The following is a 22,978-nucleotide window of genomic DNA, read 5'->3' as shown; positions in this document are numbered from 1 at the left end:
TCCACCCCCCTCTCCACCTCAGCTCCTCCGAGCTCCGCCCCGCTGCTCCCTTCGCCCTGCCTGAACGCGCCCCTGCCGCGCCTCCTCCTTCGGCTTCGCACTTTGCGCCCGCTGCTGCTGCCGCCTCCTCCTTCCCCGCCCAGTCACCCCGGAGAGGCAATTCCCGTTTCTCGGCCCCGGCCCCGCCCTTCTCCTGGCAGCTCGGCCAATCCGGACCCAGCCGGTAGCAGCAGCGGCGGCGGTGGCAGCGGCGGCGCTCCAGGGTGCTGCACTGCGCGCGGGCTTCCCTCGCGCACACTTGCGCGCGCTCTCTCCGTCTCCTCACAGGAGGCGCCCCTTTCCGTCCTCGCCGGATAGCCCGTAAGTTGAGTCTTTCTCTCTCTCTCTCTGTGTGTGTCCCGTTCCTCTCCCCGCCCCACCCGCCGTTGGTGTCTTTCGGTTCTCTCCCGCTCGCTTAGGGAAAGTGGCCCCGCGCGCACATAGAGGAGCACGCGAGGCCCGGAGGGGGGGGGGGTCCCGTGCCCGGAGGGTGCTCCGCTTGCTGTCTGAGGGACTGTCTAGGAGAGAGAGAGAGACGGCGTGCGCGAGAGTCCTTCCCCACGTGAGCGCCTTCCTCTTCCGTGGCTCCCTGGCGCTTGGCGGAGGAAGGACATCACAGGGTGGGGAGAAACTTGGCTCCTGTGTGTGCAAGAAAATCGTGGTTTATATTATAATCTCCCTTCCGTTAATGCAGCAAGCTGGGACAGGAGGAGGGTCTTCTGCTGCCTAACGGAGCAGAACTCTTTGCTCCCCTTGAGCTCATCGAGCCCTGTCAAAGATTAGGAAACGGAAATTTAGACTGAAGTTTTGCATGGTGTACCCTTAACTTGGATGCAAGTCCAGCTGAACACAGCAGGACTTCTGATTGCTTGAGATTGTGCTATTAAAATACTATTTTTCCTTCCAGCTTTTACTTGAAGTTAGCTGGTATTTTGCATTGGAGTGAAACCTTTTCCCACTAAGTAAGAACTACTGAGCAAACAGTGCTCCATTAAAATCAGTGGTAGTCTCTTAAAGTCCGGGTTGCTCACAATATGGTCATCTCTGAGGAGTGGCTGACAACATATAATAAACAAATGTTGTCTCACCTTGACAGGAAATTATACCCTTTGATATTATCAATGACATACAGTGATGTACAAACATTGTGAGGTTTTTTTTGGGGGGGGGACTTCATTAGAAGTCAGGCAATCAAATTGTTTCTTTAAAAAACACACACCTTAAAATCACTGGATAGTTTACAGTTCAGTCTCAAAAGTAAGCCCATTGGGTTCAAGAGCCTTGCTCCCAGATAAGTATGTGTAGAATTGCAGCTGTAGTTTTCATAATATATAAATAGAATGTTTCCCAAGTACAGTTAAACCCTCTGTTTCCCTAGTGTGCATTTTGCAGAGAAAGGGCAGCTCTATACAATACAAATAGCGGGGAAAAATGAACTGGTTGCACCTCTTGAGAACATTGCTTTCAGCAATGAGTTGACAGCACTGGGGGTGTATCTTGTAATTGGGTAAACAATACATAATCTTTGGGCATTGTGTACAGGTAAACCTATCCTTATAAACCACTAATGCTGTAATTCTGGAGCCTGCAGCTGTGCATATTGCCAAGAACCTGAGCCTTGCAGGAACTTGTAGACCTTCATTTAATACTGAGGAAACACAGGGCATTATGCAAACTTTGGTTTTAAGGAAGCTTTTGTTTTAATATGAATTTCTCATAATAATGGCTGAGCTTATATCTTAGCTGCTGCTTAGAGAAGAGTATGATGGCTTCTTAGTGGGCTCTTGTGAGGAATATCTAAACATTTTCTTTTAAAATCATTAACTGCGCCAACCCCCTGACCATAGCCCTATACATTTGGGATAAATTGCCGTGAACAATGTGGTAGTTCTAGTATAACTGGAATAGCTGGGTGAGGTAGTATAAGCAGGATACTGTTTCTCACACCTTTAAATGGAAAGTGTCTCCAATATTAGCTGCAAGCATGTAATCGATTCTTCACGTAGCTGCAGATTAGAAATAGTCTTAATATGGACAAAATAAAAAATAAAAAAAATCCTTCCAGTAGCACCTTAGAGACCAACTAAGTTTGTTCTTGGTATGAGCTTTCGTGTTCATGCACACTTCTTCAGATAGAATGAATAAATAAATAAATAAAATTAAATAAATAAAATGTAGCTATTGTGGTGTTAACACATGTGCAGTGCCATCAAATGTGTGTTAAGCCAAGTGCTCATTCCTGCTTATTAATGTTTGAGATTTCTGTGACCTAGCCACATTAAACTCTGCAACAGAGCAGAGGAGCTAATGACCATCTTAGCTTAGGGTTTTGAAAGTCCTGAAATACTTCATTCTAATATAGGGCAGGTGGACGCTTACACTTTGGATGTTCCCGTTTCTGTGCAAAAACTAAACTTGAAAACTGTGAAATACCTTGAAATGTCAGCAGTGCTGAATTCATGGCAGTGGAGATTTGAAGGCGGCGGCAGCAGGGGGCATGAGGCAAAGTGAAATCATTTGCCTCAGGCGGCAGATCCAATCCCCTCCCTGCCCCCCACCAATGTGCTGCTGCTAGTCCCACTGCAGCTTCCCACACCACTGGCACAGCACCATTGCCTGCTGTGCCCTTGCCACTGCATTGTGGAGGCATTGTGGGCACAGTTGCAGGTGTGAGTACGGTTGCAGTGGTGGGGATGGAGTGGGGATCCAGGTGTGTGGGGGGGCGTTGCGGTGCTGTCAGGACGCTTGCCTACGGTAGCAAAATATCTCAGGGCCTTCCACGTACTCTGCTAGACATGAAGTATTTCACCAGACAATGCACACTTGGCATAGGGAGCCTGGGGGCCATAACAATGAAGCATTTGAAAAGCGGGGGCATCTCGTGAATGCATTGTGTTTTAAGGGTAGGCAGCACTTTATGCTGTTCCCAAAGTTGAGAGGTGGATGCCCGAAGTGCGTGATGCTGAGAGAGAAAGAATAGTGAGAATACTCCTAGATGTCACAAGAAACCTCACAGAATATGTTTGCGTGCTTTTCTCTTCCATCCACACTTAAATGGGAGTCTCATTGAACTTTGTAGGTATTTGAGTGAACATGCATAGGATTGTGCTATATGAATTTTTGATCCTATGCAAAGTTATGTGGATGTATGTCCTTTTGAAAGCCCTGGGACCTAGAATAGTATTAGGGTGCAGGACAGGGACATAATCAAGAAATGAGCAGCACAAGAGAGGGAAGTGTTCTCTCACTCCCTGCACCCCATATTGTGTATCCGTGTTATACTTCTATAAATCTGAGGGTTGAATTTGCTACCGGGTTAGCTTGTGTTTAAGAAAGCACTGAATTTTAGTCGTACTGTGAATTTCCTTTTGTATGTGTGAGTCATTCAAGGGGCTTTATAGTTTTCTTGGGACATTGATGGTGCTTCCCATTTCTAAGAATTGGGATGTTGAAACAGAATCAAGGCTGGAGCGTGAAAGGCAAGCGGAGCTTTTGTAGTTTGGTGGTGTGTTGTGTGCATCAGCGTAACCTTTTGCCTACTTTTCTGAGTCTGTCATGTGATCTTTCTTTGCTGTGGAGGAAGGGCGGGGTTTCAAGAAGTACGCTGCTTTGCAGAAGTGCCTTTCAGATGACATATTGCATGACTCCATAAAATTAAATCACCAGGGCCTAATAAAGCTGGGGGTGGGGATGAGAGGCCAGACTGAAGAAAAAGCACAAGAAGGCACTATTTTGGGAACTCGTTGTAGGTCAAGTATGTTTTCTTGCATTGCTGGAAACGGAAATACTGTAGTAGGCACTGTCTTCCTGCTTGAAGTATTGCTTCTGGAAAATACGGTACTCAGTTGTACAAAAGCAAAAGTAGCAGCGTGCCCTGTTGTTGTAGATAAGTCGTCTTCACTGCCAGCTCCAAGGATCTGGGGACATATTTCATGGAAGTCAGTTATTTTCCTTTTATAAAATCTTTTTTTTTATAAAAATGGGTATTCTGATATTTGACAGTAAAGTTTAGTTCTAGACATCTTTCTATCTCCTGTTAGACTTCCGCATGGGTTGCCATGTTACTCTGTTGTAGCTGATACAAGCAAGAGTTTGTGCTCCCTTAGAGATTAACCAATTATGTCATAATACATTTGTTAGACTTTAATGTGTTTTGTGCTTGTTAGATTTGTTCGTCCAATAAATTAATCGGTGTGCCTGCCATCCTTGGCATGATACCCATGGTTTCTCGCCCTTTTTGTTCCTTTTGGTGTAACATAGTAATTATGTTGAGTACTTGGGAAACACAGTTCAATCTTCTACAAAATGAGGCTATTTAAATACAGAGAATAACTACTGGTTTTTTCTGTTTACTGTATTGGATAATTTTGTAAACCAATGAAAGGAACTCATAAAAAGTTAAATAATCAAAGTGGTTTGGTGTGTGTTTCTTCAAATCTGTCATTCTTTCTGCTATCTCTTTCTTTGCATATCTAAAACTTGAGAAATATTTGCAGTGGTCTCTTAAGAATTATGTGCATACACCCAAAGTTGTAAAGCCAAAGTTCTCTTCCTTTATTCTCAAGTGGAATATTTATAAGTGAAGGACAAGTCTGAGGAAAACTGCTTTGAAATGCAATTGAAATTACTACTGTCTATAGTGCAGTTAAAAACAAACACAACTTACTTTTCAGCATGTTCTGCAGATGATAAGCCCTGTTTCTATTACAACAAGGAGGGGGTGGTCCCATTGTCTTATTCTGAAAATTATTAACCACTTTTATGAGTAATCTAACGTGAAAGCATTTTCATACTGGATCCTGTGTGTGCGCTGTGACCTGTAGCCAGTTCATACCTTAATGAAATGGGTGTTGCATTTACATGGCTGTTTCCCATGCTGTCATGGTAATGTATGTAATGGGGAAACTGCACTCCAAGTGGTTCTGACATTGGAGGCAACAATAGACACCTTCCATGCCGTCTCACTGTTAACATATGAAACATATGGGGCAGCAACCACACTGAAGCAGTAATTATTAACTAGTGTCTGTTCTTTCTAAGGAACACATAGATAATAGATAATTATTTATGACCACTACTCTTACCATAATTTGACAATGCTCATTATCAGGAGTACACTTCTTATCTAGACTTTATGACTTGCCCCATGGAGAAATATCAATTCTAATCAAGGCAAGAAATTTGTAACCTCGAGGAGCATTAAGAACCTTGCTGTTACCAGCATGCCTATGGTGGGAGAGGCCAGCTGACTTAAAGTGAGGAGCCTCTCTGCTTTCTCTAGTCATGTCCTGAACCCCTTAGTCTTAGCCACCTTCTCTGGGATGGGTATTACTAATACCAGCATGTCACATGTGAGTTGCAGACAGCATTCTGTACCAGTTTGGTGCAGTGCAAAGGATCTTGGGGCATGCCACATTGATTACCGGGTATGTTGCCCCCTAGAAGTGAATGAGAAGCTTGCAGATTTCGGAAAGGAGAACAGCATCTCTGCATTCTCATATGGCTTTGCATTAAAATATACCTGTTCTTTCATTAAAAGAAACTCTGTGAATACAACCAGTTGTTCTAGGCTTGAGTAAAGCCTATTGATGTATTAACCTTTTAATGTTTCTTGCAGGTTATGATAAAAACAGGGTGTTTTCAAAGAGTTACTTACCTTTAGACTATTGATGGGAAAGTGCAAGTGAACCTGCACAGCTGTCAGTGTCATTGTCCTTGGCTGACCTGCTGTTTTGTACTACTTTGTTTTCCTTGCCACGTAGGGTTTCTGTTTGTCCGTTGGCTCATGATGTGACTTGAAGATGCTGTGCAGCTACATTGAGAATCTGAGTTTAGTTCTCTGACATCGGCATCTAATGTGCTGCATTCCAGAAAAGCACACACAATATTTCTAGAGTTCCAAGCCATAGATTGGTTTCCAGTAACTCTGTACACATTTTCCTTCTCTAGCTTGTGCAAACCTTTTCAGGTTGGCATTCTTCTCTACTGTGTTTTCTTTTGTAGTCATGGTAGTACCTCTTTTGGGGGAAGCGTTGTGCTTTTTCTTGGGTAGTCTGTCCACCTTTGGTCCCAACCCTGCACTCAGCTCTAACCTGTGGCTTCTAGAGGCTGTCAGCATGTGACAGTGGCCACACTCTAGGAACAGGTTCAACTAGCCAAGTCAGGTGAGGGTAGCTGATGGGTCTTAAACTCTTGATGAGTTAGAGACCTCCCTTGCATTTGAAGACAGGCTCCAGTGGATTGAGCAGATGAGACCAATAGTGGGGCCGTCTTAAGCATATCTGGTACCGTGGTGCAGAAGGGATGGGGGCGACGTTCTCGGTGCCCCTCCCCCGTGGTGCAGAAGGGGCCGGGGGCGACGTTCTCGGCGCCCCTCCTTGCCGTCCCCGTCCCCAGCGCTGGGCAGTTCGAGGCTCGCTTGCCACGCGGGCTTCCTCAGCAGTCCTGCTAGTGCCGCGGGGTGGGCAGGAGGGAAAAGGGCGCTGCATAGCTTTGTGCACTGTCACCGCTGCCTCCTCTCCCAGGCAGGAGGAAGCAAGAGAGCATGGCTGGCTGTAGGAAGAGCCACTGCCACCGCTGCCCAGCATGCCCTCGCAGCTGTTCCCGGTCAGTCCTGGACTCCTGCTGCTGGATGCCCCTGATGGGCTGGTGCAATGGTGCAGGGTGCCACTAACCCTAATGGGTAAGACGGTCCTGGTAATAACTGATCCAAAACTGCAGGGAATCTTCTGATTTTCCTAGCCCAAGGTCCATGACTGAATACCTAAATCCACAGGGAGAAAGCAGTTCCTTGGTAGTGGAGTGAAATGGCACAGTAATGGGCTTCACCCTGTTGTCTAATGGAATAGATCTAGTTTTCTAGATCTGACGCTATATAAAAGCTTCATTAAGCACAAGACTTTGGCATCAATTTGGAGGGAAACCAAAATTCTGGGGTTACAAGTTAATGAAGCTTCTATAAAATACATAGCTTTCTAATGTCTCATGTACTAAAGTCTTCAGAAGGGCTAGGTTTTCAGTATGCATCAGGGTTAAAAGGTAACCATCATTGTTGGTAGCAGAATTGTAATCAATTACCTATTTACATATTTTAACAGAGATTGGACATTTTGCTTCTTATAGATATTAAATCTGTTCTGTTTCGTATTCCTGACTGTGTGCTGTTTTTGTATGTTGTGTTTTGTTACAGGTCAGTAAAAAAATAACTAATACAGCTATTAGCAGTAACTACTTCTCTTTAAATCATTTTGACTCGTTACTGCAACACATATTAAATTGCTCCTTTGATCAGTTGAGACAACGGAATAGTTACATCCATTCCTTCCGAGAACACATTGTGCTATTTTCCCTTAAAGCATATTGGTATGACTACAGAGGAAATCATTCAGATGTAGCACAGATGCTGTTGGCATTGAGAACTTGGGAGAACTATGCTAAGTGGAGAGATTGTCCCAAGCCTTGTGTGTGTGTGTGTGTGTGTGTGTGGTGTTTGTGTGTGTAAATCTTTACTCTTCCTTTAGCAAAGCCTGGTCAAGGGTACTTTGCCAAATGACACGCCAGCAATCCAAATAAAATCTTCCTCATCTTTTCATTTGCGTAATTTTGTATAGCTTTTGCTTTCCCTGCAGTAGTGATCTGCATTTTTTTCTACATAAACGCACATGCTCTGTAGTGCCGTGCCCTTTCGCCTACTTTTCTGAGCAAACATGTGACTGCTTTAGAAATGTGGAGGCGGGGAAAGTGCTGTACAGCAGACTATTTAAAAAAATCTCATTTAGAAAGTGGGAGAATAATCTTAAAAGAGAAATGATCGTTCAGGTTTTTTTTAATACTCAGCTGTCTGCTTATAATACTAAATCATATTTTATTATTTAAGAGAGGGAAACAAATTTTGATACAAACTCATGTGAAGTGTTAGTGACACTGCTAGGGTGAAGGCTTACCCATACTTACCTTTGCCCTGTACAGTACTTTCCAGGTCTGTGCTTTAAAGCTCTGTGTCTGAGCGGGTTCTTTTTTTCACTCTGGAGCTTCCCTTGCAAAAACCCACTCTTTAAAGCTGAAGCACAACAAACAACAATTTGGGTTTTGCACGGATTGCCATTTGCTCCGATTCAGCGGTAAAGAGTGGGTTTTCTCTAGGAAAGCTACAGAGCACAGTGTGGATAAGCCCACTGCCGTATCCTTTAAGTTTAATATGTTTTAGGCTTCATCAGAGTAGCATTTTGACCTCTCATATTTGTCCATGAGTGTAGAGCAGTGGTTCCCGAGTTGCGAAGTACTGTGGATGCCCCGTTTTTCAAAAGCCAAGCTGTGGACTCCCTACATGTGAGAATTTTAATATCTCTGTAGTAGTTTTTGTTATGTGAATGGTGCAGTGGGTTCCCTGGGTGGGAATCCCTGGGGGTCTGTGGACCTCCAGTTGATAACAACTGGTGTAGAGAAATAATACTGAGTGAGCATTTTCTTTGGGAATTCATGTGGTGGAAAGGAAAAAGCATTCAGTTTTAAAATTTAGAGGGGTGCGGGGGGGGGAGGGAGAAAGCTAGTTTTCGACATCAGTGTCTGTGACTCTAGTTTTCTCTTTATATTAAATACAATTACAGTACCGGTAACTCTAATTTTCACGCAACTACTCATATACCTTGCCTAAAATTCATTGCTTAAGAAGTTAGAAATGAGAATCAAACCAGCCACTAAGAACACAGGAAGCTGCTTCATAGCAGATCAGAATATTTGTCCATCTAGCCAGTGTGGTGTAGTGGTTAAGAGTGGTAGACTCGTAATCTGGGGAACCGGGTTCGAGTCTCCACACCTCCACATGTAGCTGCTGGGTGACCTTGGGCTAGTCACACTTCTCTGAAGTCTCTCAGCCCCACTCATCTCACAGAATGTTTGTTGTGGGGGAGGAAGGGAAATGAGATTGTTAGCTGCTTTGAGACTCCTTTGGGTAGTGATAAAGCGGGATATCAAATCCAAACTCTTCTTATTATTATTCTTGAGCAATTTTGCCTACTTACGAAGCAGCTCTTGAAGATTTTGGACAGAGGTTTTTCAATCAACTGCTTCTGGTTAATTTTAACTGGAGATCCTAGTTTTGCATGCAAAGCCATAAGCTCTGCTACAAAGCTCTGGGCCCTGCTCCACCGGGGAAGGAAGCAGCTCTCATTCTGCCAGTGAACAATAATGTTGTCACAGACCTCATTAAGGGCCTGATGTAGAAATGGAAGCTTCCATTTAAACTTGTATCATGCTTGACTACTGCAAAGAATGTTGAAGTTCTGTATTCATTATAAGAGGAGGTGTTTGGTCCCCAACTATTTTTCATTAGCTTCATTTGCCCAGTGGCATATACGTGCTCTTCCAGGGTTAACACTGACAGCAAATATGATAAAGTTGTCCTCTGCACTGTCATTTCATTCTTGTGTCTTCCTTTTAAAGCTAATCTTCCCTTAATCCTCGGTCACTCTTTCCTGGCTATATACTAGTCCCATCCCCGACCTGTGACTTTGTCTGTGGCTAATGTAGTATTGCTACATGAAGATCAGCTTTATCTACGCACATTTGTTTTAAATAAAGCTTTAGGTCAGTTGTGGGAAAACTTTAGCACATGTTGTTGGACTACAACTCCCAGCGTGCCTCACCATTGGCCATACTGAGTGGGTCTGATGAGGAGTTGGGAGTCCAAAATCATCTAGAAGCCTACAGGTTTCCTTAGCCCTGCTTTAGGTCATAGTGTACCGAAGAAGAGAATGACGAGATATAAACCAGGTGCCCTTCCTCAGCCATGAATGTGCTTATGGATTTTGACAAGCAGCTATCTTTTCAGCAGCTTACAATATATCATCGAAACATTTATTATGCTTTATTCTCCTATGTGAGGAACCCAGTTTTTCCCCACTATGCAACATTTACCGTATTTTTCGGTCCATAAGGCGCTCCGGACCACAAGACGCACTTGTTTTTTAAAGGGGAAAAACCAGGAAAAAATATTTTCCTGGTTTTCCTCCTCTAAAAAACACGGAGGGGAGCGCTGGAGGGGAAGCCCCTTCTCCCTTCACAGCGGCTCATCCCCGCTTCCTTAAAGGGACATGGGGACGAGGGGAGAAGGTTTCTCCCCTCCTCCCCATGTCCCTTTAAAGTAACAGGGGATAACCCTGCTTTTGGCGTCGGGGCGCAGGGTGGTGGAGAAAGCAGCAGCATCCCCGCTGTTTCCTCCACCACCCCGTGCCTTGCACCGATCCCAAAAGCCTGCTTTTTGGATTGGCGGGCAGCGCGTGGGGTGGTGGAGGAAATCCTCTACCAACCTCCCTGCCGCCCACCGATCCCAAAAGCAGGCATCGCAGCTGCCTCCCCCCACCTCCCGTGGCGTTCGGCGGGACGTGGGGGGAGGCGGCGGAGGTGTTGGTGGATCGCGCTAGCAGCTCCGTTCACGGAGCTGCTGGCACGATCCACCAACATCCCCTTCGCTTCCCGCCGCCTCTCCCCATCCCCCATCGCGTTCGGCGGGACGTGGGGGGAGGCGGCGGAGGTGTTGGTGGATCGCGCTAGCAGCTCCGTTCACGGAGCTGCTGGCACGATCCACCAACATCCCCTTCGCTTCCCGCCGCCTCTCCCCATCCCCCATCGCGTTCGGCGGGACGTGGGGGGAGGCGGCGGAGGTGTTGGTGGATCGCGCTAGCAGCTCCGTTCACGGAGCTGCTGGCACGATCCACCAACATCCCCTTCGCTTCCCGCCGCCTCCCCCCATCCCCCGTCGCGTTCGGCGGGACGTGGGGGGAGGCGGCGGAGGTGTTGGCGGATCGCGCTAGCAGCTCCGTTCACGGAGCTGCTGGCACGATCCACCAACATCCCCTTCGCTTCCCGCCGCCTCCCCCCATCCCCCGTCGCGTTCGGCGGGACGTGGGGGGAGGCGGCGGAGGTGTTGCTGGATCGTGCTAGCAGCTCCGCTCACCGAAAGAAGCTTCTTTCGGTGAACGGAGGTGCTGGCATGATCCAGCAACATCGCTGCTGCCTCCCCCCACCTCTCGCCGAATGCGGCAGGGGATGTGGGGAGGCACTGGGAGCGAAGCCTTCGCTCCATAAGGCGCACAGCGATTTTCCCTTCCATTTTAGGAGGGGAAAAGTGCGTCTTATGGAGCGTAAAATACGGTACATAGCAATTTCAATGCTGATTCAGCCATCAGTCTTGCCCAAAGGGCTGTCAGCCTCATAAAAAATATATATTTAAAGCATTGTATTCAATTAAATGTTCATTTATCACTTTTAAAAAAGAGTATTCATTTTTATTGTGGCAAAACTTAATCCAGTTATGGTTTGGATGGATTGGGAAATGGGGAGAGAGGTGCTGGGCTGTTGTTGGGCAGTGAACCAAATTGCCAAATTTGCTCTAAAAGAACTCTGCTTGTTAATAGAAGTGGATGTTCTAAGTGTTTGTTACACTGGAGTAGTAGGGTGCTAAATCTGTATATTAAAAACCGTTGCTTAAAAGCTTTACTTGAAATCTTTCCTGTGGGTTTATAACCATCAATAATATCTTGGTTCTGGCAAGCAATGTCTGGCTTCACTGTAGCACTTGTTCTTAATGAGAGAATGTGATTATTCCAGAGCACAGGCTTGTTGTCAGTTGCCTTGTTGAAGTTATTGTGGGCTCTCATGTGTGATGAGGCATATCTAGGCTAAGATAGGACTGAGCCTTTTGGCCACACACATAACCCAGCTATGAAAGGTGGAAAACATACTATTAAATGTGGCTTACTATCTTGGTCTGCTCCAAATCTGTTAAATCATAGTTTCCCAGTTCCAACAAAACTGGAAACTATAGTTAATGGAAGACTAGCCAGCATTTTTGCTTACTTACATGTGCAAGGACTGTGTGCATGACCAAAAGGTTCATCCATAGTTTGGCTTATTGGTGGAGGTATAAATGACTGAATGCTGCCTAATGATGTGGACTGGCATATTACAGAAGTGAGTAGCACTCAAGCAGTATTTGATACCTTCAGTAAACAAAGATGATGATTACTCGCCTTTACAAATTTGCAGTAGATATCATATTCTTGGCTTCTAATTCTCTCATGCAAATTAAGTAGCTAATAATAAACATTTGTTTGTTCTTTTGTTCGCCAGGTAAATTCTAAAAATGGCGGAAGCCCACCAAGCAGTTGCTTTTCAGTTTACTGTAACCCCAGATGGAATTGATCTGCGTATGAGCCATGAAGCTCTCAGGCAGATCTATCTATCTGGTCTCTACTCATGGAAGAAGAAATTCATCAGATTCAAGGTAACTCATATTGCAGATCTGAAACTATACTTGGGACAGAGGCATTTATTATGCAGCAAACAAGGGTTTCTGAATACCCAGTTTTCCATTTTAGCACTAGTTTTGGATGATGTGTATATGTACACTGCCCATGTCCATTTCCCCCCACAATCCCTCCTGGCTATTTTTCTTTTGGATTAGATTTAGAGACCAAAAAGAAGTCTGGCCAGAGCAGAAAGAGGTGTGGTTAAGCAACACTCTGCTGCCTGCCAAATATTTCCTTTAGATGTGTTCCTCCTCCTGGATTAGCTGGCATCCACATGTTTCAGAAATGTGGGAACAGATACTGTGATTCTTACTCTGAAATGTTGAAATCGATTTAGTGAAAACCCATGAAATGTTCCCCTCACTTTCTGTACTTTCACTTCATCTGAACTGCCTATTGCCATGGAAAAGTAGACCCTTAAGAAAGTGATGAAGTGTATTGGGTGTTGATCTTGGACCAGGCAGACCTGGGTTCAATTCCCTGCGTAGATATAAAGCTTATTTGACTCATCTGGCATTTCTCACTACTGCTATATGGGCAAGAGAAGGAAATGAAAGGGCTTTCTTGTATGCCATCTGAAGTTATCTGGCAATCCAGGAACTCTTCCACTTTGTTAGAGCCTGCCTTTCTATGCTAGGAAATAGTCTAGGTGAGGAAAACATCTGTCATAAGGGCCTATCATAGTTGTGGGCATGTATCGCCCTACCCCTTCCTGGTTTGGTGGGTGCAGTTTGGAGAGTCCTGTGCTGATTTTCAGCTTCCCAGATATTGCCATCTTTACACTATTGCCATATTTACCAGTCTCCAATACATTTAAAAAGAAGTTCATCCACACATCATTCTTGCTAATTAGACATAACAGTGTTCCATAAAGAAGACTAATGCCATGAGTTAGTCTGCATTCGCATGGTTATGTTCACTAAATATGTCTGGGAAGTGTTAAATGGGTGCATCGGAATCCAGAAAATTAGAGTATAATATACTTGTGACTCAGTAGGGCTCTTTTTATGTTCTTGCCTTTCCAGAATGGCATCATCACAGGAGTCTATCCTGCTAGTCCATCCAGCTGGCTTATTGTAGTAGTAGGAGTTATGTCAACAATGTATGCCAAAATAGATCCTTCATTGGGACTAATAGCTAAAATCAACCGGACCCTTGATACGACGTAAGTAAACTCTCTCTTTGCATTGAATAGATTTTTCGGGTTAGTGTTAATGATGGGTGGTTTGTCACTTCTCAGTTAGGCTCAAGAGTACAGTGAGATGATAATGGTAGAGTAGAACCCTACCTTGTCCCCTCCCCCTTTCATATGCTTACCTTGCAGTTGCTGCTCTATCAACAGTGTCGGGGAGTGAGAAGAGTTAAGTGTCTATATCCATATGCAGAGCCGTCTCATTCATAGGGGCAGGTGGCGCGGTGCACCAGGGCGCCAGGCCCCCCAGGGGCGCCCCCGCGAGCCCGCCGGCATACCGGGCGCCCCCTCACCAACCTGCCCCCGCCCCTATGGGGCGGGGGATGAGGGGCCTGGCACTGCAAGCCAGCCACCCTCCGGAGCCCCAGCTGGAGCGCTGGGAAGGGCGCGCAAAGCCCCGCGCTGCTCCAGCGCCACGTCCATCATCCCCCGAGGGGCGGCCAGCGCGGGAGGGAGGTGGGCGAGTGGGGGATGAGGGGCGTGGCGCTGCAAGCCAGCCACCCTCCGGAGCCCCAGCTGGAGTGCTGGGAAGGGCGCGCAAAGCTCCGCGCCGCTCCAGCGCCACGCCCCTCATCCCCCGCTCGCCCGCCTCCCTCCCGCGCTGGCCGCCCCTCGGGGGATGATGGACGTGGCGTTGGAGCAGCGCGGGGCTTTGCGCGCCCTTCCCAGCGCTCCAGCTGGGGCTCCGGAGGGTGGCCGGCTTGCAGCGCCACGCCCCTCATCCCCCGCTCGCCCACCTCACTCCCGCGCTGGCCGCCCCTCGGGGGATGATGGACATGGCGCTGGAGCAGCGTGGGGCTTTGCGCGCCCTTCCCAGCGCTCCAGCTGGGGCGCCGGAGGGTGGCCGGCTTGCAGCGCCACGCCCCCATCCCCCGCTCGCCCACCCCCCCCTCCCGAGGGGCGGCCAGCGCGGGAGGGAGGTGGGCGGAGAGGCGGCCCACCGGGGGCGCCGAGGGATCGTTGCGCCAGGGCGCACGATCCCTTTGAGACGGCCCTGTCCATATGTAGAGACCAGTATACAGTGCTTTGTGCTGCTACAGCACCAAGCTATTCTGGGTCTATGGACCACAATATAGCTGTGAGCTCTGAGAAATTTCATTTCTTGGCACTTCTAAACTAGCAATGAGGAAGAAATCTGATCCAGTTTACATTTAATTTGCGCTTTCTTAGAACCCCCCCCCCCCCCGGCAAGAACTGAAACTCAGCCATCCTTTAAAATTAATGCTTCTTGGAGTTTTGCAGTGCAGCTCTTCAGCCATGAAACAGTGTACCCCCTGAAACAGTGTACCTGCCCTGAAATGTGTACCTCTTCTGAAACAGTGGGTGCAATTCGGGTTGGGGGGTGGGGCTGAAACATGGCAACAAGGCATTTACCATGGTAGTATTGGCAGCTTCCTCTTCCCCCCACCTCTTAGAATTTTAAAAAGGTTGCCACCAGCACTAGCCAAGGGTAATTGACTTCCATGTCCACCCCGCAAATACACTAGTGTCATATTCTAAGGGCATGAGGGGGACCATGATGGCTGGGGCTCTGTTACAGCCACCACTGCTATAAATGTTGTTTTTAAAACAGTAAAAGAAAGGGGAGGGCCCTGCCATAATAAGTATATTCCTCCTAATCATTTGTGCCATTTTGGGGGCCCAGCCTGAAAATAATCGAACATGCCACCCCCTCAAACATGCCACCTTGGTGAATTTGGGGGGTCTATTTCAGCACAATCCTAATGCTCAGAATGATGTCTTCTTATTAACAGTGGCTTACTTGGTATGCTTTACTCTTTTACATTTGTCCAGAATTCTTGGAGTAACAGATGCTCTCTCTCTTTTTATTTTTTAACAGAGGCTATATGTCCAACCAAACACAAGGTATTGTCAGTGGGATTCTTTTTGGGACGGGGCTCTGGGTGGCCCTTATTTTCTCCATGCGCTACACGCTAAAGATGCTGCTTTCCTACCATGGGTGGATGTTTGCTGAACATGGCAAACTTTCCACAGGAACCAAGATATGGATGGTAAGAGATATTTATCTCTCTATATTTTGGAATATGTAGTTGATGTGACACTTATTTGATTATATCTGCCATTAGTAACTTAGTTTTCAGGGGTGCAGCTTCAATATTTTTCTTCCCAGTTCCTTCTTATTACTGCCCCTTAATATTTAATAGAAACCAAGGAATGCCACTGAGGTGCTCCTGCTTATTCTTCAAAAAATTTCCCTTTGGTTACATTTTGTGAACTGGCAGAATAGCCCTCCACTTGGGTGAAGTTGGCTACTCTTGACTGCAATATTTGAACAGCTAAATGTTCAACACAATTAGCCTTCCCAAAGGACCAGTGTAACTAGTTTCTCTCAGTAGTGGAACACAAGCCTTGGTAAAAAGACCTCAAGTCAAATTCCGCTTCCGTCAGGAACTTGCAACTTCCTCAGTGTTACAGGGGTGGTGGTGGTTGCTTATCATTCTTCCCTTATTTTGAAGAAAGCATGAGGAGAATGTGTCGGGTGGTGTTGGGAAGTAGCTGGGAGGAAATACTTCCCCCCCCCCTTGTGTAGCCTTGCAGCATAAATAGTCTAATGTATCCTGTTGGTAAACAGGTCTTACCAACAACGTGGTCTTGTGGTCATTACATCCTGTCCCTTTTATATATTACTTGACTGTACAAAGGAGTTCAGGGGAAATGATAGATTTTTATGTTGAATACTTCTGTGGGAAATAGAAATTGGTTGCAAATTAAATGTCTGATAGTTTTCTTCAGATAGGATCCCAAGAGCTTTCTCATTTGAATACAGGTTCTATCTGAAGGGTAAGGCTTTAGAGTATTGTGTCAGCCTGGCTTGGTGTTTTCATTGGCTGGAATTTTTGGCATGTTCTACAAATTCAATACTTAAAAGACCAGTTTTTCTTATAATGCTAAGCTTGAGCAGTGTGAATAGTCATGACTAATCTGTTTTGCTGTCTTGATTTTTACTCCTGGACAGTGGCAGGAAGCTGTTTATTATAACTAAAATGGCAAGTGTGTTAAGAAATATAACTAATATTGCTTCTCTTCTCCCAGGACTAAAATTCTCAGATATTTGAGATATTTTAACCTAACTGGCTTACTCACTAGGTTGCAGCACTCTATTTCACTACAACACCATTGACCAGTCTAGCTTTTTTCCCAAGCTTCTTTCCTTACTGATTTTGTAACTTGTTTTCACATTTTTTCTTTATTTCCCTAATTGAAGAACCTTGGGAATAATGATTGATTGTGTCATTATTAATCTGTGCTCATTGTATGAACTTCTGTGTTTTGCAAAAGTTTAGAAAATGAAAGTTTAATCCAGCAGTGGTTGGTGCCCACTGGGACTGATAAGGTGGAAGGCAGGGAGACCAATAGTAGACAGAGCAAATGCCTGGTGGGGCCAACAAATTATAGTTTTGTCCCTGTCCTCCTCCCTGCTGAGCAGTACTAAGGCAATGCTGAGTCTAAGGAGGAAGCTGATAGCCTCCCCCCCCCCAATTGGTTGTAAGTAAGAATGCAGCTGGGTGGAGGCTAGCTGAGAGCAAAGAGAGATTGGTGGAGCAGTGCCTCGTTTGTCCTAATGAACAGTGGAGATGAAGCGAAGCAGCAGAGCAGATACCAGTAATTGTAACAGGCAACATAGAATACCAAAATGAACAAAAACCATAATCCAGATGAACAAAATGGTCTTACTCTAATAAAACACTGAAATAATTTAAAACAAACATAAATACAACTCTTGAATGACAAATACCAAGCATTAAACACACACCAGCTTCAACTAGTTTCCAAATCCCCAAGCCATCCTCAAATGTATCCTGAGTGCACTTATAAACACACTTGGACACACACAAAGGCACAGCCTCAGGCTGCAGTTCTGGAAGATATAGGCAGTCCAGTGGAAGGCCGTGGAAAGGCCAACATGCTTCAGTGTTGTCTAGATGGTCTACATCTGCTGTACATGCCTCATCTCCCTTCAAAAGCCTTAGCTCCCAGGGATGTAGTTGTCCTGCCCTGCACCATGAAACACTTGAGTGTTCTGGCTGTTCATGTGGAATACCTATGCTCTTTCATCTGTCCTTGACAGTTGTGCTACCGAAAATATTCCAGTAAAGCAGCCTTCCTCAATTTGGTGGCCTCCAGATGTCTTGGACTATAATTCCCATGAGGTTGGTGAGAGTTGAAGTCCAAAACATCTGGAGGCCACCAGGTGGGGAAGGCTGTGATAAAGCAAGAGCGGATTAATAGTTAAAGTTTATTGGTACTGTGCTGTCAATGTGCGCAACACCTTACATGAGTTAGTCAGGTCTGTGACCTGAAGGAGATTACAAGGGTAGAGATGAGTTGGGAGGAAAGAATGCAGGCAAATGTTGCTAGGGTTAGCTTGGTACAGGAGGGGATCTGAATTAAGAGGATAAACTAAAAGCCACGTGAAAAAGAACTTCTGCAAGCTTTGAAAGCAGTAGGCTAGCAAGAGATCATGTGTTTTATGGTTATCTTGTACAAAGGAAGTCCAAAGATTTAGAGTGCACGTTTATGAAACAAAATATAAATACTTATTTCAACTGTCCTACACTCTGCAAAATGTTGCTTTTTTCTGTTTCATTTTCAGACACTAGTGAAGCTTTTCTCGGGTCGTAAACCAATGCTGTACAGTTTCCAGACTTCTTTGCCACGTCTTCCTGTTCCTGCTGTTAAAGATACCGTAAATAGGGTGTGTTAGATATTTTGAAACCACCCCCAAACTTTAATCCAGATGGAATGTTGCCCTTGTTTTCCTTGTCTAGAAACATAGATCAATAAAGATGTAAATTAGTTCGGTTCTAGGTTAAGATATGTCTATCCATGCACAACAAACTCAAGAATACTCAAGGGCACACCTTTACTTTATCTTATATTTATACCCCTAAAGGCAAGATAGTCAGTCTTTACATTTCCATGTCTTTTATCTTCTGTCTGCATTGTGTAATCTTTAAATGGCTTGGAGTCTTGTGACTGTTTTCTTCAATGGACTTTGTCCTAAGAATTACATTATGAAAATAACCAGTACATGATGATGAAAGGAGACCACGATAACCATTTTAAAAGTGCATTTTTTTTCAAACGAAATAAAAAAAACACAACATATAGCATATTATATTATTTCAAAAGTCTATAAAATTTTGCTAGAATATGAGTGCAAATTTCAGAACACTAAATATTACATGGTGAAATGGGCGCAGTTGGAGAAAAAAATACTGAAACATCTCTGATAATATCTTTGGAAATTTAGTCATAAGCTATCTTTTATATATGGACAGGGTAAGGAATTATTATAAGATCTTGTTTAAAAATTGTCATTCTGTAAATGATAAGTAATATAAACATATTCAAATTTCTGACAGTATCAGTTTTTTTACCATTTGTGGGAATTGTTCAGAGGTACATTTGTGGATTACTAAATGGCAGTTTAGTACATGGGGAATGTGCATTGGGTCAAAACTCTTCCTCCTTGCCCTTCCACTGTCTGCCTTCTTTCGTCAGGACACCAGTCCTGGCTAGCTTAACTATAGTTCCCCTTTATAATAGAAATGAGAAACTGATTTAATGTCAGTTTACTGCCCAAGATCTTAAACAATGGTTTTAAACATGGCTAGAACAGTTTCAGATGTAACAACGAATGATAGTTTAAGCCCACCAGGATCAGCATGCTGATAGAGATGGTGAGCTCAACACGCATTCCAGACTTGCAAAAAAGAGTTTTGCAATGCAGGAATATACATTGAAACTGGGCCAGAGAACCGATCTCTTACATTGCTGCTGGGAGAATGGTTCACACTAAATTTTGGAGGCAAATGGAAGTGCTGATAACTAAAGAGTAACTGTGCAAGTTGTGGCGCTGTGCTTCTATAGTAAAATGAAATTTGTATGTGTAGAAGAACTAAAAAACTGAAAGCATGTTTAATAGCTAGAGACCTGCTAATTTGCCAGCCATTTATATACATATAGTTAAGCTTTAAAATGTGACTTGATAGCTTACAAGCTAGATCTCAGTCAATGGGTTAGTTTCTCTCACTTCCTTTCCCTTATATGTAATTCCTCTTCCACTCTTCCAACTTTTTCTCACTTCTCCTTTTTCCTCTCCTCTGCTCTGTCAGTTGTGCTGCTATTTCCTCCTCTCCAGTCTGTTCCTGCTCCCATCTTCACTTCATTCCTTCCCCTTTTGTCTCAATTGTTTCTTTATCTCCCCACATACCCTGTTCTTTTTTTCTACTTTCATCATGTCTCCTTCCCCTTCCCTCACTAAGCTTTCTCTGCTCCCGACTCTTCCATCTTGTGTCCGTGGCCATTCGTTCACCTCCCCCATCCCCAGTTTTCCTTTTACCAGCACACACAGCCCCACGCATCTGCAGTTCTTTGTATGATGAGTCAGGTGCAATTTATGACTCATGTGCAGTTGTGTTAACCTTCGTTGGAGGTGAAGGTTTCCCTCCTTTCACACACCTTTCCTCCCTTTTTTGTACTTTTGCAAGCCTCATGTCTCCACAGCGGCTGCTAACACTTCCCTCTTGTGTGTTTGTGCAGTGCTGTTTTTGCTGCACAAACATTGGCACTCTCACCTGAACATCAGAAATAGAGGGAATGATACCTTCCAATAAAGAGTCGATTCTTCTAAACAACAACACGATCTGCTTGAGGGATGGCTTACCTGTGGCACTCCAAATGTTGTGGGACTCAAACTCCCATCATGCTTTATCACCTGCCACACTCTGGGGCTGATGTGAGCTGGAGTTCCAAACAATGCATGCAAACAATGCCATGGGTTAGCAACTCCATTTGGGAGAACTTCTAGTCAAAACAAAACAACCTACAGAATATTTCCAGGTATTTTCTACAAGGTGACAGTAGATGCAAACACTTTTTAAATCATAGTTTGAATGGAAATATAAGCAATAGGTAGTTTGACATTCTTCAAGTCTCTCTTGCTTACTTATTTTCTTACAGAGACCTGTTTCCACTTTCTTGCTGTTGCTCTCGTTAGCTTGTTTCTCAGGTTCCCAGTTATGGCTCGCAACAGCATCAACAAATCACGTAACTAGGGTTTCTCCTGGTCATCCCACTGTATCCCACTGCCAGTTGCTGCTGCTCTGTTGTAAAGTACTGAGTTGGTTTTGGTACAACTTTCTGCATTGACACTAGTTCTTCTTATCAATTCCAGTATTTGGAATCAGTTCGACCACTTATGAACGATGAGGAATTTAAAAGGATGGAAGGCCTTGGCAAAGATTTTGCACTTAATCTAGGACCAAAGCTACAATGGTACTTGAAACTGAAATCCTGGTGGGCTACAAACTATGTAAGTAAATGATTTGAATGCTTTCTTTTTTAATTTATTTAATCATTTTTTCGATACAAACATCAACCACAAAAAACACAAACAATAAAAACCATAATAACAATAATAACACAGTTTGACAATTCAAATTTGAATGCACTCATATACCTATGACTACACCTTTTTTTAAAAAAAAACACTGTTTCCCCACCTCTCTTGCCTCCTTCTACCTCCCACCACTGTCCGCCTTATCGCTTAAATATTAATTCCAGATTTCTTCATATTTATCCATTCTTATTTTGCGACGACATGCAATTCGTTTGTATGTAGCTAATCTGTCCATATTATCAATCCATGTGTTCAATTGAATCTTTTTACGGCTCTTCCAGTTCATGAATTGAAAGCTTTCATGAAGTCATGCAGTTAAAGCTTCTCAAATCTTCATTCCTGAATTTTAAATTTTCCAAGATTCTCTTAGAATAAAAGATAGCATTTCAGTTCTAGAAATTCTGTTTCTTGTGTTGACTGCAGAGACTGGTGATAGTCAAGACTTGCAAATGCTGAAACTCTTAGGTTCTCCGTTTGACTCTAGGAAAAACTGTATGTTCTTGCACCTGTCTCAAATGTTGTTCCATAGCTCAGGACTGATGTGGCAAACCAGTTTGGAATTGCCCAATGCTACTGATTCACAGATGTTTTTCTGGTTAATCAGATCCTTATCTCTGCCTTAGCCAGTTGACCAAGCATCAGGTACGAAGAAGCTATTTGATATTGGGAGTAGGCTAGTTGAACAACTCCGTTAATTCTGATGGTGGGACTCAGAATCAGAAGAATCTTTATTTACATCAGCCACTAGCCATAGCAGTAAAATAAAATAAAATGTACTGAAGATAGAGGTTAAAAACTTAACTAGACAAAATACATTTTGGAGGTTTACATCAATAATCCAATAATAGATCTTATTCTAATTGCCCCCACTAAAAACCTTGCAGTTTTTGCTGTCGCCTGATCATCTTGATCTGTGCTAAAAGAAAGGACACAGTAGCAATGGTTGAGCGACCTGGCATGGACAATAATAGAGGGGTAATAACCTCACTCCTCAAATCCTTATAAAGAGTGCAAGCCAGAAGCACATGAGCCACTGACTCAATACTGCCATCTCCACATGGACATAACCATTTTTCCAGTGGAATTTTTTGAAATCGACCCTCAAGTCGATAATTTGTACCAACATTACTAGTGAGTTATTGAATATCAGAGAAATTGCCCTTCAGTTGCTCTAGATAATTTTTTTGTTTCACTCTCTAGCAAAAGTAGAAAATAATACTGAGATTGTATTCAGTTTTCATTTTCAGAATCAAAGGGTATCCAGTTGTTTAGTGTATTGATGTCCCAATTATTGGGGCACTTTGTTTTAACTGGTGAATGTCACTGATTAATTATTTTTATCTCTTTCATTGTTCTTATAGGTTAGTGATTGGTGGGAAGAATACATTTACCTCCGAGGCCGTGGACCAATTATGGTGAACAGTAATTATTTTGCAATGGTGAGTAAATGGTGCAGTTTTGAAGGCGTTGTCATCTCTCCCGCAGAACCACTTCCTTTAGGGCTGAGATGGGAAACCTGATGCCCTTCGGTTGTTGCTGGACTACAACTCCCACCACCCCTGATTATTGCCATGGTGGGGCTGATGGGAGCTGTATTCCCAGCAACAACTGGAAGGCCATAGGTTCTCCATCTCTGCTTTGTGGACATATAATTTAGCTGCCATAACATCCTAAATTGTACACCAAGTCACATGCCAGTTGCCTGAACTGGAGCAACTCACTTTTGGGGTTGCTTCATCATGCATAATCTTTCCAGCATGTGCACTAAGATAGAACTTCTGTTGCATTGTAGCACTAGATTCTGGTATGACTAAGAGGCTGTTTTTGGGAGGGTATTTTTAAATCATTTTTTTCTGCATGTCTGGGGAGTCCCCCTGCAAGGGTTCAGAAACTGCTTCCTTGTCTATGAGATGTAAGGTCGTCAAGTTTGCTGTTAGAGAAAATGGGATGAAATGGTGCAATTTAGAGTGCTCCAGTTTAAGGTGTCAGTCATGCCCCTTTTCAGAATATTCC

At 44.3% G+C, this 22,978-nt stretch overlaps 1 protein-coding gene across 2 annotated transcripts in view; it reads left to right on the top strand.

Moving 5' to 3' along the window:
* Positions 1-266: 266 nt before the first annotated feature.
* CPT1A (carnitine palmitoyltransferase 1A) overlaps positions 267-22,978 on the top strand; it is a 43,252-nt gene continuing 20,540 nt past the window's right edge. For both annotated transcript variants that reach the window (XM_033156268.1, XM_033156257.1), the window contains exons 1-7: positions 267-360; positions 12,169-12,322; positions 13,373-13,512; positions 15,380-15,551; positions 18,155-18,256; positions 20,741-20,878; positions 22,327-22,404. In XM_033156268.1, the coding sequence (XP_033012159.1) occupies positions 12,182-12,322; positions 13,373-13,512; positions 15,380-15,551; positions 18,155-18,256; positions 20,741-20,878; positions 22,327-22,404 (771 nt within the window). In that variant the 5' untranslated portion in view covers positions 267-360; positions 12,169-12,181. The remainder of the gene's footprint in view (positions 361-12,168; positions 12,323-13,372; positions 13,513-15,379; positions 15,552-18,154; positions 18,257-20,740; positions 20,879-22,326; positions 22,405-22,978) is intronic.

The sequence above is a fragment of the Lacerta agilis genome, chromosome 1 (genome assembly GCF_009819535.1).
Source record: "Lacerta agilis isolate rLacAgi1 chromosome 1, rLacAgi1.pri, whole genome shotgun sequence".
In the NCBI taxonomy this organism is placed as follows: domain Eukaryota; kingdom Metazoa; phylum Chordata; class Lepidosauria; order Squamata; family Lacertidae; genus Lacerta; species Lacerta agilis.
The sequence above is the reverse complement of the archived record's forward strand: the minus strand, read 5'-3'. Positions and strand labels throughout refer to the sequence as shown.